Source organism: Nelusetta ayraudi, unplaced genomic scaffold (genome assembly GCF_046127955.1).
Source record: "Nelusetta ayraudi isolate G7.1 ecotype Tasmania unplaced genomic scaffold, CSIRO-AGI_Nayr_v1 ptg000015l, whole genome shotgun sequence".
Lineage (NCBI taxonomy): Eukaryota > Metazoa > Chordata > Actinopteri > Tetraodontiformes > Monacanthidae > Nelusetta > Nelusetta ayraudi.
The window spans coordinates 1202385-1216018 of NW_027466065.1; the positions used below are offsets into that span (position 1 = coordinate 1202385).

The following is a 13634-nucleotide window of genomic DNA, read 5'->3' on the forward strand; positions in this document are numbered from 1 at the left end:
CAATCATGACTTGTTTTGTTCTCTTGCTGAATTTCTTTTCTGTTACATCTGTAACCTGATGGTTATTCTCTCTAAATGTTCTAAGGAAATGATAAATGTTTACAGTTGATATTAATGGACATCTGAATGAACTATTATTATCAACCGTATAACATTTGTCACGTTATTATGAATGTACAACTTTAACAGCATTGCATATATGTATCAATCCTTGTTGTTGTTGTTATGTAGTTTGTTTGTCGCGCTTTATGTGGTTTTAGGGACCCCCAGGAAGACTAGCAGTCGCCTAGGCGTCAGCTAATGGCGATCCATTCAATAAATAAAATATATATATATATAAATAAAACAAATAAACTACTTGATGCAAATAAGCCGAGGGCGAAGGACGGCCGCTGTTTGTCGCTGTGCAGCGACGGATTCCTGTCACTGTAACTAACGCCGCCGAGCCGAGGACGCTGATTAAATCTGGATTCTGAAGGGTTGAGGGTTGGAAAAAGTTGTGCCGTAATTGGCCTTCACCGCTGCAGGTGTGCTATGTTTTTTTTTCAGCAGAGCCTGTGCGGGATAGAGGCCTTCTTTTTTTTTTTTTTTTTATCTCGCATCATTACGTCTTTTTAGTTGGACAACAACACAAAGTATATAGCAATAAAATGTTTGAACACAACAGTCTTTTATTTTCACTGAACAAACTAAAAAAAAATTGTTACAAACTTTGAAAATAAAGGACTCAACTGTGTGTTGCTGAAGTCGGCCCAGAAGGTCAGTCAGTCAGGAAATTCGGCATAAACTCTTCACAAACTGATTTATGTCCCCCTGGTCCCCTGTGACCTACAGCACATCATTCCAGGTGCTGCAATCATGGGAAGGCATCGAGGCTTTGACCTGTCCAGAGGAAAATAAAAGAACAAGACAAAAAAAACAAAAAAAAACGCTCCTACAGAGCAGATTCTGCCGGTGATTTATGCCGCACTGAGCCGCGGCCTCTCGAGTCGACCGAGCGAGTCACATCTGCGTCACGCAGCGTTTCCTCTGGCCAGCAGGTCGAGTCGGAGGAGCTCTGAGGAGGCACCGGTGGTGGGTGGAGGGGTTGGGGGTCACAGGGCAGGAGAGTGACAAACCGACGTAAGACAGAGAGGACGGTCACAGCTGGGTGCCTCTGGCACTTTATCTGGCTGTTTCCTGCCTGCTTGTTTGACCGGCGGCGGCCGCCGCGCTAAAGGTTGCAAACAATGGCGGCAATCAGGAGCGAGTCGGTGGTTTACAGCGTTTGTCTGCCGGTTGGCATCTGGGTTCAACCTCTGCGGGGGCGGCGTGACTGACTTTAAGTGCCTCTTTATCTCCCTCAGGATGGCTCGGTGGGGAACTTTGACAACCTGGCTGAGGAGTATTCCCGGTATTACGGCACCTCGCTCACTGACGTGTGTGAAAGGATGGAGGAGCTGCGGAAGCGCAAAGTAGTGCAAGATGCTGAGATGGTAAAAAAAAAAGGCTTCTTCTTTTTTTTCTTTCTTCCTTCCTTTTCCCCCTCGCTGAGAACTATATTGGCCCAGATTTAAAAGACAGAATGTTCACTTACTTGTTTAGAATAAGATTTGATGAGCAGGCTAATTTAGCTTTAAAATTTTAAATCAGTGACAAAAGCTATTTGAAAAATTAAATCAAGCATGCCTTTTAGATTCATGAGCTGCATATATTTGGGAACAAAACCCCAATGTAAAACAAGGTACCACTTTTTTTTAAACCACTGGAAAACGTAAATAGTCGTGATATTTGTTTTTTGTATTGTATTGCATTTTTCAGTCTTTATATCAAGCCAAACTAACTATTTAATTGTTTAAGGTCAGTTTTAGCGTAACTGCTTTGATTGAAATTTTTTAATTTTTAATTTGATTATTTTTTTCCATATACCGAACCACACACATTAGGTTCAAACAACATTTCTCAAGTTTCTTCGCTTCATGTTTAGATGAGGGTCACCCAGTGACACTTTGTAACTATTAGCCATTCATTTTTCCAATGGTAGTTGACTATAGAGGAGAATATGAATGACGCCTTTAAGTTCCATTACCTGTAAATTAGCATTTTAACTAGGGATTTCTTGTGCGAGTTTCTTCTTCAAGTCGTTGCCTTGCACTCAGACATGATCAGACAGGCGCCGGGTAGAAAGTGAGCAGTTTGCCACCACCTCCACCACCAGCGGAGAGGCACAGCTCCAAACCAGCTGGTTCTCGCTCGGTCAGCTGAGCATCGTCTGTATTTCTGCCGCGCGATGACACCGCAATTTACCCCTGCACCTCCCGAATCCTGTGTGTTTCAGGGAAGATGTGACTCACTGGCCACATCACTGCAGCTCCGCTCTCAGATCCAGGTGAGTGTCCGGCACCCAGTGCGTCACACCCCCACCAGCAGCAGGAAAACTTCCTGCGTGCGTGACGCGTCAGCATAATGGCAGATCATCGGCCCCAGAAATGCCCCGCCGTGAAAACGGTGCAAAGAGAGATATGAGCGGCTGCAGTGCAGCGCGAGCTTGACACTGTCCTTGACTGGGAGCCACAGGGTCCATAAATGTGGTTTGTGGCTCAGTTGGTTTCATTGCGAACAGATTACAAGTCTGTTATTTTAACATTGCTCCCCATAACACGCATGAATACTTCAGATTCCTCTCGTTGCCTCCCAGTGGCAGCTTCCACTTAAGCTTCCACATACTGAAGCTGTCGTAGTTTATCTTTTAGCTGCGTGCCACTGCCAGACAGTTGGATTAATGGCAGTTGTATTTAGAATCACAAATTAACGAGAACTTGAATCGTGTTTTTTTTTTATATACATATGTTGTGAAATAGTGAGCGTGCAGAATAAAACCCTGACGAGAGGGAAAACACAAAACACACAGCTTCCACGCAGCCTTGGACTGGAAAGTTAACTGATGTTTTGTCCATTTATTTTTGTTGAAATAAATCAGAATTAGGGAAACTTATCAGTAGCATAGTATTTGCCGCAGGATGTTTGAACTTCAATCAGCGCCGAAGCCAAAAGTGCAGTTAAGTGGCAGGATTTTGACCAAGAAACTCTACATGATGGTTTATTTAAATTTGTTTTGTTGATTTAGGAATCATAGAAATTGTGCTTATACTGTGTCATCTCTTTCAGGAATCCCTTGGCCTCAGCAGTAACACCTCCACCCCAGAGACTGAGAGAAGGTAATGTTTTTGTTTTTTGACTAAAATGTGAGAAAGTATACCAACACATCAGGTCTCACCAGCCTTTCTCAGGAAGTAGATTTCAGAGATGAATAATCTTGAGGGCTGATTATGAGCAAGAGTCAAAGATAAAATGTGCAGACTCTTTGTCATTTAATTGTTTTCCCTTCGGAAACAGCCGTGACTCCTCTTCCTGGATTATCTCCTAGTGTGTCTCATTCCTTTCCTCCCCCTCCTGAAACCTTCCGCTCACATATATGGAGCATTAATGTGTCACCCTGCAATATCCTTCCTTCCCTCCTTTGTTTCTTTTAAGGGATTTCACCAGTTACTCATATTTGGTTACTGGAAAGTTAAATAGGGATGAGTGTGGCGGTGACTAATGGAAAGCAACAATTTATTGGTTTGATTACGCTTGTTAAAGAGTCCCTGCCTTGGGAAAAAAAAAGTGATATCCATTTATTTATTTATTTACTTTCAAGAATACGTCAGAGTTATTCAGAACACAATGTACAACTTCCCACCGACGTCTAAGTAGTATTGACAGGATTTCACAGAAAACGCTATACTGCCCCCTAGTGGCGTAAACCCCGCTATTTCTACCCTCAACATCAGTTCTCATCCGCCCCATCCACAAAGGCAGCCTCACCTTCAAACCTTTAGCAGCCCCTTGCAGAAGTTTTTAGTTTCCTGCTTAAATTCACCATGACGACCTACCACACGTTTAGTAGAGAACAAAAACGAGTTGAAGTCTCAGAGGGCGGAGCAAAGCCTGGGGCCGGGGATGTGTTCACTGACCTGGGGAGTTATCAGCGCCCTTTGTTGACGCCACCAAGGGCTGTGTTGTCCGGGACATTGTGTTTTAACATCTGCATTCTAAGAAGTAGAGCAAGCAGAGGAAGTAAAGGCCAGTCAGGCTGACAGTTGTTGTTATCATCATCATCATCATCATCATCATCATCATCATCATCATCATCATCATAATAATAGTACATTTTGTTTGTATAGTGCTTTTCACAAAACTCAAAGTCACTCTCCAAGGCAATTCAAATAATAAAAATAGTACATACAAAACAATAAGTAAATTAAAATGCGAGATTCATCAAATACACACACACACACACACACACACACGCATATATACACATTAGTTTTCTAATGTATTTGTATATATGCACACATACATTGGAAAACGTTTAGTATCTTCAGCAAATTTTTGTATATTGTGAGATCAGTAAAAACCACAATTGGTTGATTGTGTCATTTTTAAATCTGATATTCCTGAAAGTTGCCAAATTGAATTTAAAACAATAGCTGTACCAATGCACATAAGTATTCACACTCATATAGCTGACCTTTTTTCAGCTGCACTCAGACTGCAACTTGGCTGTAAAGGCGGGGGGGAGAGAGAGAGTGAGAAAGAGAGAGAGAGGGAGAAGGTGAGCATGTGCAGGAATGTTGGGGCCGCGTCAGTGCTGCTGCTGCTGCGGCTGCTGCTGCAAACTCTGAGTGGACGTGAAAGAGACTCTATTGTTGGTGCCATGGCTGTCATTCTCTGACCTCTGTTCATCTGCCAACATCAGCCCGTCATTTTCTCTCTGCTGGCTGCATTGATCTACCCTCAGCAGCAGCAGCATCATGACGGACGGAGCGCTTTTGTGACTCTTTTTTTCGTATGATTTCAATTTGTCCTACGTGATTCGACATAGACAGGAACTTAAAAGAGATGGTTGGATAAAGCAAAGATGAAGAAGATAACTTTGAACAACAGGTAGAGTTCTGTTCAAGGTTTGAGGTTTAATCTGAGCTTCTCAGCCGGAGTAAATATTTTGTTTTTCTCCTCATGTTTTTCCTCTTTCTTTTTTTAGGATGCACGTGCACAAATCCAGCTCTGACGATGGATCAGGAGGTGAGTTGAAATGACTTGCAAACAATAATTAGCTGAGTCATTATGAGTCACGCTTCATTTCAGTCAGGAAAGACATTTTCAAAGGGGCTTCAAGGGCTGCTGGTTAAGCTCCTTTCAATTTGGCATATTCCAACTTCGTTATGTAACAGCGTGAAGTTACTCATGTTGAATCATGTTCATATTTCTTTGTTGTTTTCGGTAATCTTTGTCATCTTGTTTGTTGTGTTGCCAGTTCTGCCATTATACTGTGAGGTCGTTTCTTCTTTGCGCTAAGTGAAACCTTTTGATCTTCAAGGTAAATTTGATGGAAAGAAGAAGAGCAAATCCTTCTGGCAGAATTTGCGAAAGCCATCTAAAGGAGTGGTGGCCCAAGTCTCGAAGGGTGCGTCACGAAGTGAAACCTTGACTTTTTAGAAATATTATTCATCAGTTGCCGTTACCTTTATTTACTTTTTCTTTTTCCTCACAAGGCGATGACGTTGGGTTCGTGGCCAGTGAAATCACCATGAGTGACGAAGAGCGAATCCAGCTGATGATGATGGTGAAAGAGAACATGATCTCTATCGAGGAAGCCCTGGCTCGGGTACCGTGTCACTCCAAAATTCTCTGCGTGTTTCGCATACTTTCTGTCTGTTTACCTGCATTGAACAGAATCGATGTCCACTGACATACAAATAACCTGTTGAAAATTAATTAACTGCATTTTAGTTCAACCTTGAGCACTTGTTTTGATTGTAAAAGTGTAGATGTAAAAGTGTAGCTAACATATGGAAAGGATTAGATTAGATGTACTTTATTAATCTTTACAGGAAATTAAATAAATAAATAAAATATAAATATATTATACACATATAATATTTAAGAGTTCCCTGAGAATTAGCTGCGCTTTTAACAACACTGAATATGCTGTCGAGGTTCAGGGACAACAAGCACTGAGAGGTTGCATCAGGCCCCGAAAAGGTCATGCTTTGTTTTTTTTGTTTTCTTGCAGCTGAAAGAATTTGAGAACCAAAACAGACACACGTGCGGCGGCGGCGACGCCGCCGAGTGGACGGCGCCCTCCAGCCCGACGCCCAGCGAGCTGCTCAACAACAACAACAACGTAAGTCTCCCAGCGACTCTCCAGCTCCCTCTTCAAGCAGGGAGAACGACGCTCTTCCTCTGACGGTGCCCCTGTCCCACCGCTGAACCAGGGGCCCCTCCAAAGCCCTGCAGCTCAGGACCCTCTCCCAGCTGCGGAGTGACGGGCCCACTCCTATTCATGGCTGTCAAAGCGCTAACCCTCCATTGTGATGCGCTGAGCGGGTGGATTCAGCTCAGGCCGCTGTTATGCCGGCCGCAGCTCTTTTGTGCATGTGTGGGGTGATTAGGGGGCTCAGGTTCAGGCCACATTTTTCAGATTTGTCTGGATGGGCCTGAATGTTTCTCTCTGCTGTGTGTTTTTGTGTGTCTCCTGCTCTCAAAATCTTCTCTTTGCTGGCTTTGCGCACCGCGAACAACCTACGAGCCAATACAGACTTCAGTAGTCGATTGGGGTTTTAAAGCCCTATTTCCAGCTGTGCATTTGAAACCTTGACCATTGCCTAAAATGTGCTGCTGCTGCTGCTGTCTGCACTCACCACAAGCTTAGATGATGGTTCAGGTGATTTCCAAGCATGTGCACTTGAGCTTCCACGTGTCGTGATGAGTGTGTGGTTTTCTACCACATATTTATACTGGGCTTCGCAGATGTTTTATAGCACTGCAGCCTGAATTTAGCCTATGCAGCTGTTTATACAAAGAAGAAAAAATATTTGAAGTAGATTTGAGTGGAAACACATTGAAATATCTGAGTCCATAATGTAAAGCTTCACACTGGTATCAGTCGACACTCAGAATGGTAACGTGTCATTATTTTCTGTGGGGGATTGTAATTGTTTTCCGTCACTGCTGCCCTCTTGTCAGCCCTGCGACGTGTCAGACGGCGAGCAGGACGAGTCTGCGGGGTTCAAGAGGCTCCACAAAATGGTCAACTCCACGCGGAAGTCGAAGAAGAAGCTGATCAGAATCGAGGAGTCCAGGAGGACAGACGGTACGAGAGCCGACGCGGCAGACGGAGTCACTGCGGGGTCTAGACGGAAAACCAGTCACTGCGTCTAATTACTGTTTTGACTAAGATTGTTTACTGCGGAAACTGTCTCCTCAACGTGCTCTGCTTGGGTTCATGAAATTTGACTCTTTCCAACGTGTCTTTCCATCCTGTCGGTTTAGAAGAAATTCTCTTTTTTGTGCTGTAATTTTTTAATTCACATATGTGAAGGTCCCATTATTGTGCAAAATTATTTTTTACTTCCTAACACTAACCTCTGGCTCTACCTTGTTCGTGAACTCCCCGTGTGATGTCACAAAGGGCACTGCCTTGTTTTTCATCTCCCTTCTAAACATGGAGACATCAGACAGGAAGCTACAACCTTTTCTTTTTTTCGAACTGATCATTTTTCCCGAGTATAGAGAGCATCTGAAACAATTGCGTCCATTCTTTTATTGAGAGCTGGATTTAATGGAAGCAAACACGTTTTACTTAAACCTGTACTGTAAAACTTAACCTTTAAGACACTGGGAGATGGTCTCGTCTTTAAGTCACATTGATGGTATTACCATTAGTTTGTCGACTTTACGAAGGTACCAGAGGACTTGTTCAGATGGAAAGCTCATTCAGATCTCCTCGACATGGTGATGTCTCTCCAGGATGAATTGGACATATACGGCATGCTCCATGGTTACAAGATGATGCATTTAAAATACATTCAGGCTGGCTTTGTCGTGACCCAAGAGTCGATTAGGAGGCTCCTAAATATATTGGAACCGATGTGTAGCTAAGACGCCGGAATCGCCTTTGGTGGCGCATGTGGCAGAATCCTGGTCCAATCCTTTGTGGAGCATTGACTCATACAATAAACTCAAACCCAACATATGTAATTACCCCACGGAAAAACAGTTTTTTTTCCCCAAGTGAAGGCAATACGCTCCGGTAAAAATAGCTTTATTACTGGGATCTTTCAATCAGTGCACTCACCTCTGCAAATCTGTTGAACGTCCTCCCAGCATTCCTCTCTCTGTGTGTCCTGCAGACGCTCTGAACGTTGACGGGTCCCTTTGTGGCGACGCCAGCACCTCCACGTACCCGGGCGGCGTGCAGAGGAAGAAGTCCACCGCTTGTCCCGTGGAGTCGCTGGCCTGCGCGCTGCAGGAGCAGCTGGCCTTTGACAGGGACTCGGACGGCCTGACCACCTCTCCCTCCTCCAGCAGCCTGGACACCTGCAGCAGCCAGAGGATCTACGAGGTGTTCAGCAAGTCGAGCGGGAGCCCGGCACATCAGGGGACCAGCGGCTTGGCCGCAGGCGAGACCAGGGCAGCGGGTGAAACCAGCGGATCCTCGCTGTCTGAGACCGACGGCAGCAGCAGTGTGGATCTGAAAATCGCCCGGTCCATGACCGAAGGGGAGCTCCGGCATCGGATGCTCAACCCTCTCAGCCACCACGGGGTCGGTACCGCACAACTCCACTAGATCATCCTGGTCATTTTAGTGTGCAATAGGACAATACAGTCACACTGACAGACATACATAGAGGGAATAACAAACAACAACATTGATGGTTTTGTGTGTGTGTGTGTGTGTGTGTGTCTGCGTGTCAATTGTAAATATAGCATTAATATACAGGATGTCCCAAAAAAATTGACATAATTACGCAGTCGGCCAATCATTTTGACAATTTCTGTTGCAGGACGTCCTTTGTTATAATAAATTCGACAATTATCAGAATATAAGACATTAAAAAAGAAAAAAAAAAAATTTCTTCATCCATTTATTCATTCATCCATCCATCCTGGTTACATTGTATTTACTGTATTTCTTTTTTTAACCAGAGAGCTTGTAGCTTTGGAGGATTTGACCTGATGAACCGCTCAGCCCACCCTGCCATCTCCGAGGACTCCTTGGTGAGCCGCTCCTCCTTCTCCCTCTCCATTCCCCCTAACTTGAATGACTTTTCTTCTCGCGCTGACACGTTTATTCGCGCCTTTCAGAATAAAGACGGGGATGGTCTCCGAGATCCCATTAGGTCTCCGGCGACGTCCCGCATCTCGCTGGGCAAAAAAGTCAAGTCTGTGCGGGAGACGATGAGGAAGCATATAACCAAGAGATACCACAGTTCCGTCTCTGAACAGGTGGGAGCGACAAATCGTCTGCGCCCGCAGTGGATCGACACCTGCCACTCCTGCCGACACCGTTGACACGTTGTTTCTGCTCTTTCTGCCCACCAGTCGAGCCCAGATCGTGTCTCTGGCCTCGCTCACTCACCTCAGACGGACTCCGACTCTTTGGAGAAACCCAAACTGAAGCCCGGTGGCTCCGTGGAGAGCCTGAGGAGCTCGCTCAGCGGACAGAGTTCCATGAGTGAGTCTGCGTTGGGAAATAATTGCGCTCTCTCCTTGTGTTTGTTGAAAGTTGGCCTTGGAACAGCCCGAACAGACACCGTGCCGTGTTTGTCAGAAGAAGCGTCTCCAGGCCAGTCTAAACTTTACGCCGTCTCTGTTTGCCGTGCCTTTCGTCAGGCAGCAAGACGAGTGAAAACAATTTTTTTTTTTTCCTGGGCTGAGTGACTGGTACTGCGCTGCGTTGCAGTTTCACAGTGAATCACTCGCCTCTTTGTGTTTTTTTTGCGTAGGTGGTCAGACGGTGGGCACCACCGACTCCTCCAACAGCAACAGAGAGAGCGTGAAGTCTGAGGACGGCGAGGAGGACGAGCTGCCTTACCACGGCCCCTTCTGCGGCCGCGCCCTCGTGCACACCGACTTCACCCCCAGTCCGTACGACACAGACTCCCTCAAGCTGAAGGTATCTGAGCGACATCCGTCCTGCGGCTCCAGCATCGAGGTCTGCCGTCGAGGATCCCACACTGACGGACAGTCTCTCCGCTTGTGTGTGTTCTGCAGAGCGGAGACGTCCTCGACATCATCAGCAAGCCTCCCATGGGGACCTGGATGGGGATGCTCAACGGCAAAGTTGGCACTTTCAAGTTCATCTATGTGGACGTGCTGATCGAGGAGCAGGCGAAGCCCAAAAAGACTCGCAGGAGGAGGAGGGCCAAGCAACCCAAACCCACCTCGGTGGAGGAGCTCCTGGACCGCATCAACCTCAAAGTACGAGAGCACAGAGCCACAGGGTCAAAGCTCTTTTTCCCGTCGGCTTTGGTTTGTTGAAAAATATAGTTGATGTTAAAAGGTGCCTATTTATATCTGACTCGTCATTCAGAACTCAGTCCTCTTCAGAGAAGAAAGACAGTTAGCCCTCTGTTTTTAACTTGCTGCTCGGACTGTTGCTTTTGCCGTCTTTCCACTCTTAGAATGGGATAAAAAGATCAAAAGGTTAAAGTGGGAAAGTGTTTCTCACAAAGAATATCATCATATCAGACTGGAAACTAGAGATACCAGTCTGGCTCTGAGTTTCACAACAGTAACATGACTTTGCTCTCATGCAGACCAAGATAGAGGAGGTTGCTGCTTGTAGTGGTCGTTTCGGTCCATGTGTCATTTGTGACTAATTTGGCGTCATCGCCGCACAGGAGCATCTGCCCACCTTCCTCTTCAATGGCTACGAGGACCTGGACACGTTCAAGCTGCTGGAGGAGGAGGACCTGGACGAGTTGAACATCAGAGACGCCCAGCACAGGGCCGTGCTGCTCACCGCCGTGGAGCTGCTGCAGGAGTACGACGGTGGGTCTGGCAACGCGCTGCACGCGCATATACACAACCTGGACTGTTCTAAACTGTTGGGAGGCATTTCATTCCAGTACATTATCATTAGTTCCGAAAGAACAGCGCTTTCCTCTCTCCAGTCATGTGACGTGACCGCCCCCTGTTGTCCGTGTTGTGCCTTGCAGGAAGCAGCGACCCAGAGCGTGGCAGTCAGTCCGGAGGCTCCCAGGAGAAGCTGCTCCTGGAGAGGCGTGGCCTCACCGGAGACTCGCCACGCGACTCGGGCTGCTACGAGAGCAACGAGAACCTGGAGAACGGTAACGACAGCCTGAGCCGCCTGTGAACTCTGTCCTCCTCCTGCCGTTTCTCTCCGTCTTCTGCCTCCACTGTCTGCCAGAGGGATACGGGTGGTCTCCAGTTTCCCTTGGTGCACAAGAAAAAACAAAAAAAGATGGATACATTTATCCAGTATTCATGCACTATTGGACAGACTCTTCTCTCACCATCGATTTCTGGTGCTTTCAACATCCTTTCTCCTGTTTTTCGGGAAATCAAACGCTTCTGCAGTCTTTTTTTTTTTCTCTCTCTTTTGTCTGTTTGCTACTAAAGCTTGTGTTACCTTATTCTGTCTTTGAGCATCACATTCTGAAGAATGACCAACACTAAAGTCTCTGTCACTGTGGGAACGTTCACTCGCATTTTGTCAGAGCGGCAGCCCCGAGTGAAGCATGCATGGAGGAAAAATAAGGTCCAGGCATAAATAGACCTGCGGTTCTGAGTTGTGTGGTGGGTTTTGCTTTTGTTTGTTTGTTTGCTGGAAATGGTGAGTGTTGGACCGGCGTGTGAATAGAATTAGATTTCTTTTAAAGGAGGAGAATTGCAGTATTTTATTATTATTATTTCTTTTTTACTGTGAACGCTTGCTTTATTCATAGCTCTATCATTATAGGTATTGTTGTGATCATTTGGTTTTTGATAAAAAGTCTTTTGGGGGGGGGGGGGGGGGAACATTGTCTGAAACTTGTCAAAGTGTGACGAGGCGTGCTCAGTGTAAATGAGGTTCCTGTGAATGTTGCTTCCTCCTGTGACTCGTTGGCCACATCTGTACATACCTGAGTATCTCTCTCCAGATTTTGCTGTCAGTGTGTATATTTTTTTAGTCCAGTGAACCATGACGTTGCACAATGTTTTATTATGTGCCTGAAAACTGCGTAATGCAAGATATTGCAAACAATAATGATAATAATAATTACTTAAAAAATATCTAATTTTACTTGTAAAAAGTATGGCATTTTGTATCAGTGTAAATGCACTAAAACACTCTGACGGAAGGTCTGGAGTCTCTGCGTTTCCTAAAGTGTGCTTCTGTCACGGTTGAGCGTGAGTAATAAACTGCTCCGTGCTTTACCTCATCTGACTGCTTCCTTCTTGTTTTCGCCATCGTGTTTGACTTCTTCCTTTTTCTGGCTGCCTTTTTACACTCTCTGCTGCTTGTTCAGTGACATTCGGTACAACCAACGGCGCTTGATAAGAAAAGAAGAGTTTCCCACGTAAACAGGCTGTAATTTGGCTGCACCTGCGTCATCTGCACACATTTCACTTGTTTATTTTCAGGCCGGGACAAAAAGAGGTCTTCCGCCGTGAGCAGGGCCTCCTCTGGTTTTGAGTCGAGTCACCTCCCACCCCCGTCCCCCGAGCCGCATCCCTCCACCTCGACCGGCAACTGCGTCGAAAAGCCTGACCCGCCCTGCTCTTCAGCATCGGGAGGGCCACCAGTGCAGAGCATTAACCTCCCGAGAGGGCCAGCAGTTAGTCGTGTCCCTTCTGGAGCCGTTTCCAGGAGCCTGAGTTGCTCGGAGCTGAGAGAGGATGCAACGTCCCAGCCTTTGAGGCGGAGCCTTTCGCTGAACCTCCTCTGCAAAGACCAGAAGAGAGTGAATATCCACCTCAAAAACCAGAGTACAAGTTCACCGGTCAAGACCAAGGAGAGCACGCAGGACACGGGAATTGTTCGCGATGATCACCAGGTGGGGTCCCAGTCCTCCTCCCAGCCTCCAGCAACACAACACAGCGCCCTGCAGGACACAGCGAAGGCGACCCACTCGGAGGAAAAAGACGCTGCGCAGACGTGCGCCCCCCTCCAGCCTGCACCTGACGTCTCCGGGGAAAGATCCGACCTTCCTCCACTCACGGCTCCCATTCTGAACCCACACGAGGACGTTCTTCCAACAGAGGCCGTCCCTGTGCGCCTCACAAACCGCGCGGTGTCTGCCAATATCGAGGCCCGCCGACTCAAAATGAAAAGGGACAAGAAAAACTCTGTCAATGTTTGTTCCCTCACAGAGGAGAAGCTGTAGCTGTCGAGGGGTCAATATGAGAAGCTTGCTATTATAAAGCTTTGTTGCAACTGTTGATGATAAGCTTCATGACATTTTGACTTTTTGTCTAAATGGTGGACAACTTCTTCAAATGTGAGCCTGGACTTCTATCTGTGGTTAAAGCAGGTCTGGGATTTTTCAATGTAGCAAGAAACTATATGATAAATAATATTAATGCAGCACGGTCACTTTTTAGGGGTTTCGCTAGTGTTTATAAAGATTAATTTGAAACTTGGTTAAACTGTGGTTCAAGACTGACAGCCTTCTCAAAATTACAAGCGTCACATCCAGCAAGCCCCTGTAAATGGCTGACTGCCTGTTTGCTTATACTGTGATTCATAAATAAACATTCTGAATGCGTGAGTTGTAATAAGTAAAGAAATAGTCATTGAGTGACAATTCATTTGATTTAAA

General features: G+C 46.0%; 1 protein-coding gene across 3 annotated transcripts in view; it reads left to right on the forward strand.

Moving 5' to 3' along the window:
* The window catches only part of sash1b (SAM and SH3 domain containing 1b), a 34452-nt gene extending 20869 nt beyond the window's left edge, over window positions 1-13583 (forward strand). For 2 of the 3 annotated variants that reach the window (XM_076023263.1, XM_076023264.1), the window contains exons 2-18: window positions 1347-1475; window positions 2318-2368; window positions 3148-3197; window positions 5066-5106; window positions 5402-5488; window positions 5577-5689; window positions 6098-6208; window positions 7051-7177; window positions 8217-8629; window positions 9013-9084; window positions 9172-9312; window positions 9409-9541; window positions 9813-9982; window positions 10081-10287; window positions 10710-10860; window positions 11028-11159; window positions 12457-13583. In XM_076023263.1, coding sequence (XP_075879378.1) covers window positions 1347-1475; window positions 2318-2368; window positions 3148-3197; window positions 5066-5106; window positions 5402-5488; window positions 5577-5689; window positions 6098-6208; window positions 7051-7177; window positions 8217-8629; window positions 9013-9084; window positions 9172-9312; window positions 9409-9541; window positions 9813-9982; window positions 10081-10287; window positions 10710-10860; window positions 11028-11159; window positions 12457-13199 — 2871 coding nt within the window. In that variant the 3' untranslated portion in view covers window positions 13200-13583. Of the gene's footprint in view, window positions 1-1346; window positions 1476-2317; window positions 2369-3147; window positions 3198-5065; window positions 5107-5401; window positions 5489-5576; window positions 5690-6097; window positions 6209-7050; window positions 7178-8216; window positions 8630-9012; window positions 9085-9171; window positions 9313-9408; window positions 9542-9812; window positions 9983-10080; window positions 10288-10709; window positions 10861-11027; window positions 11837-12456 lie in introns of those variants that run through there. The other variant, XM_076023265.1, reaches the window with a different exon arrangement.
* Window positions 13584-13634: the final 51 nt, after the last annotated feature.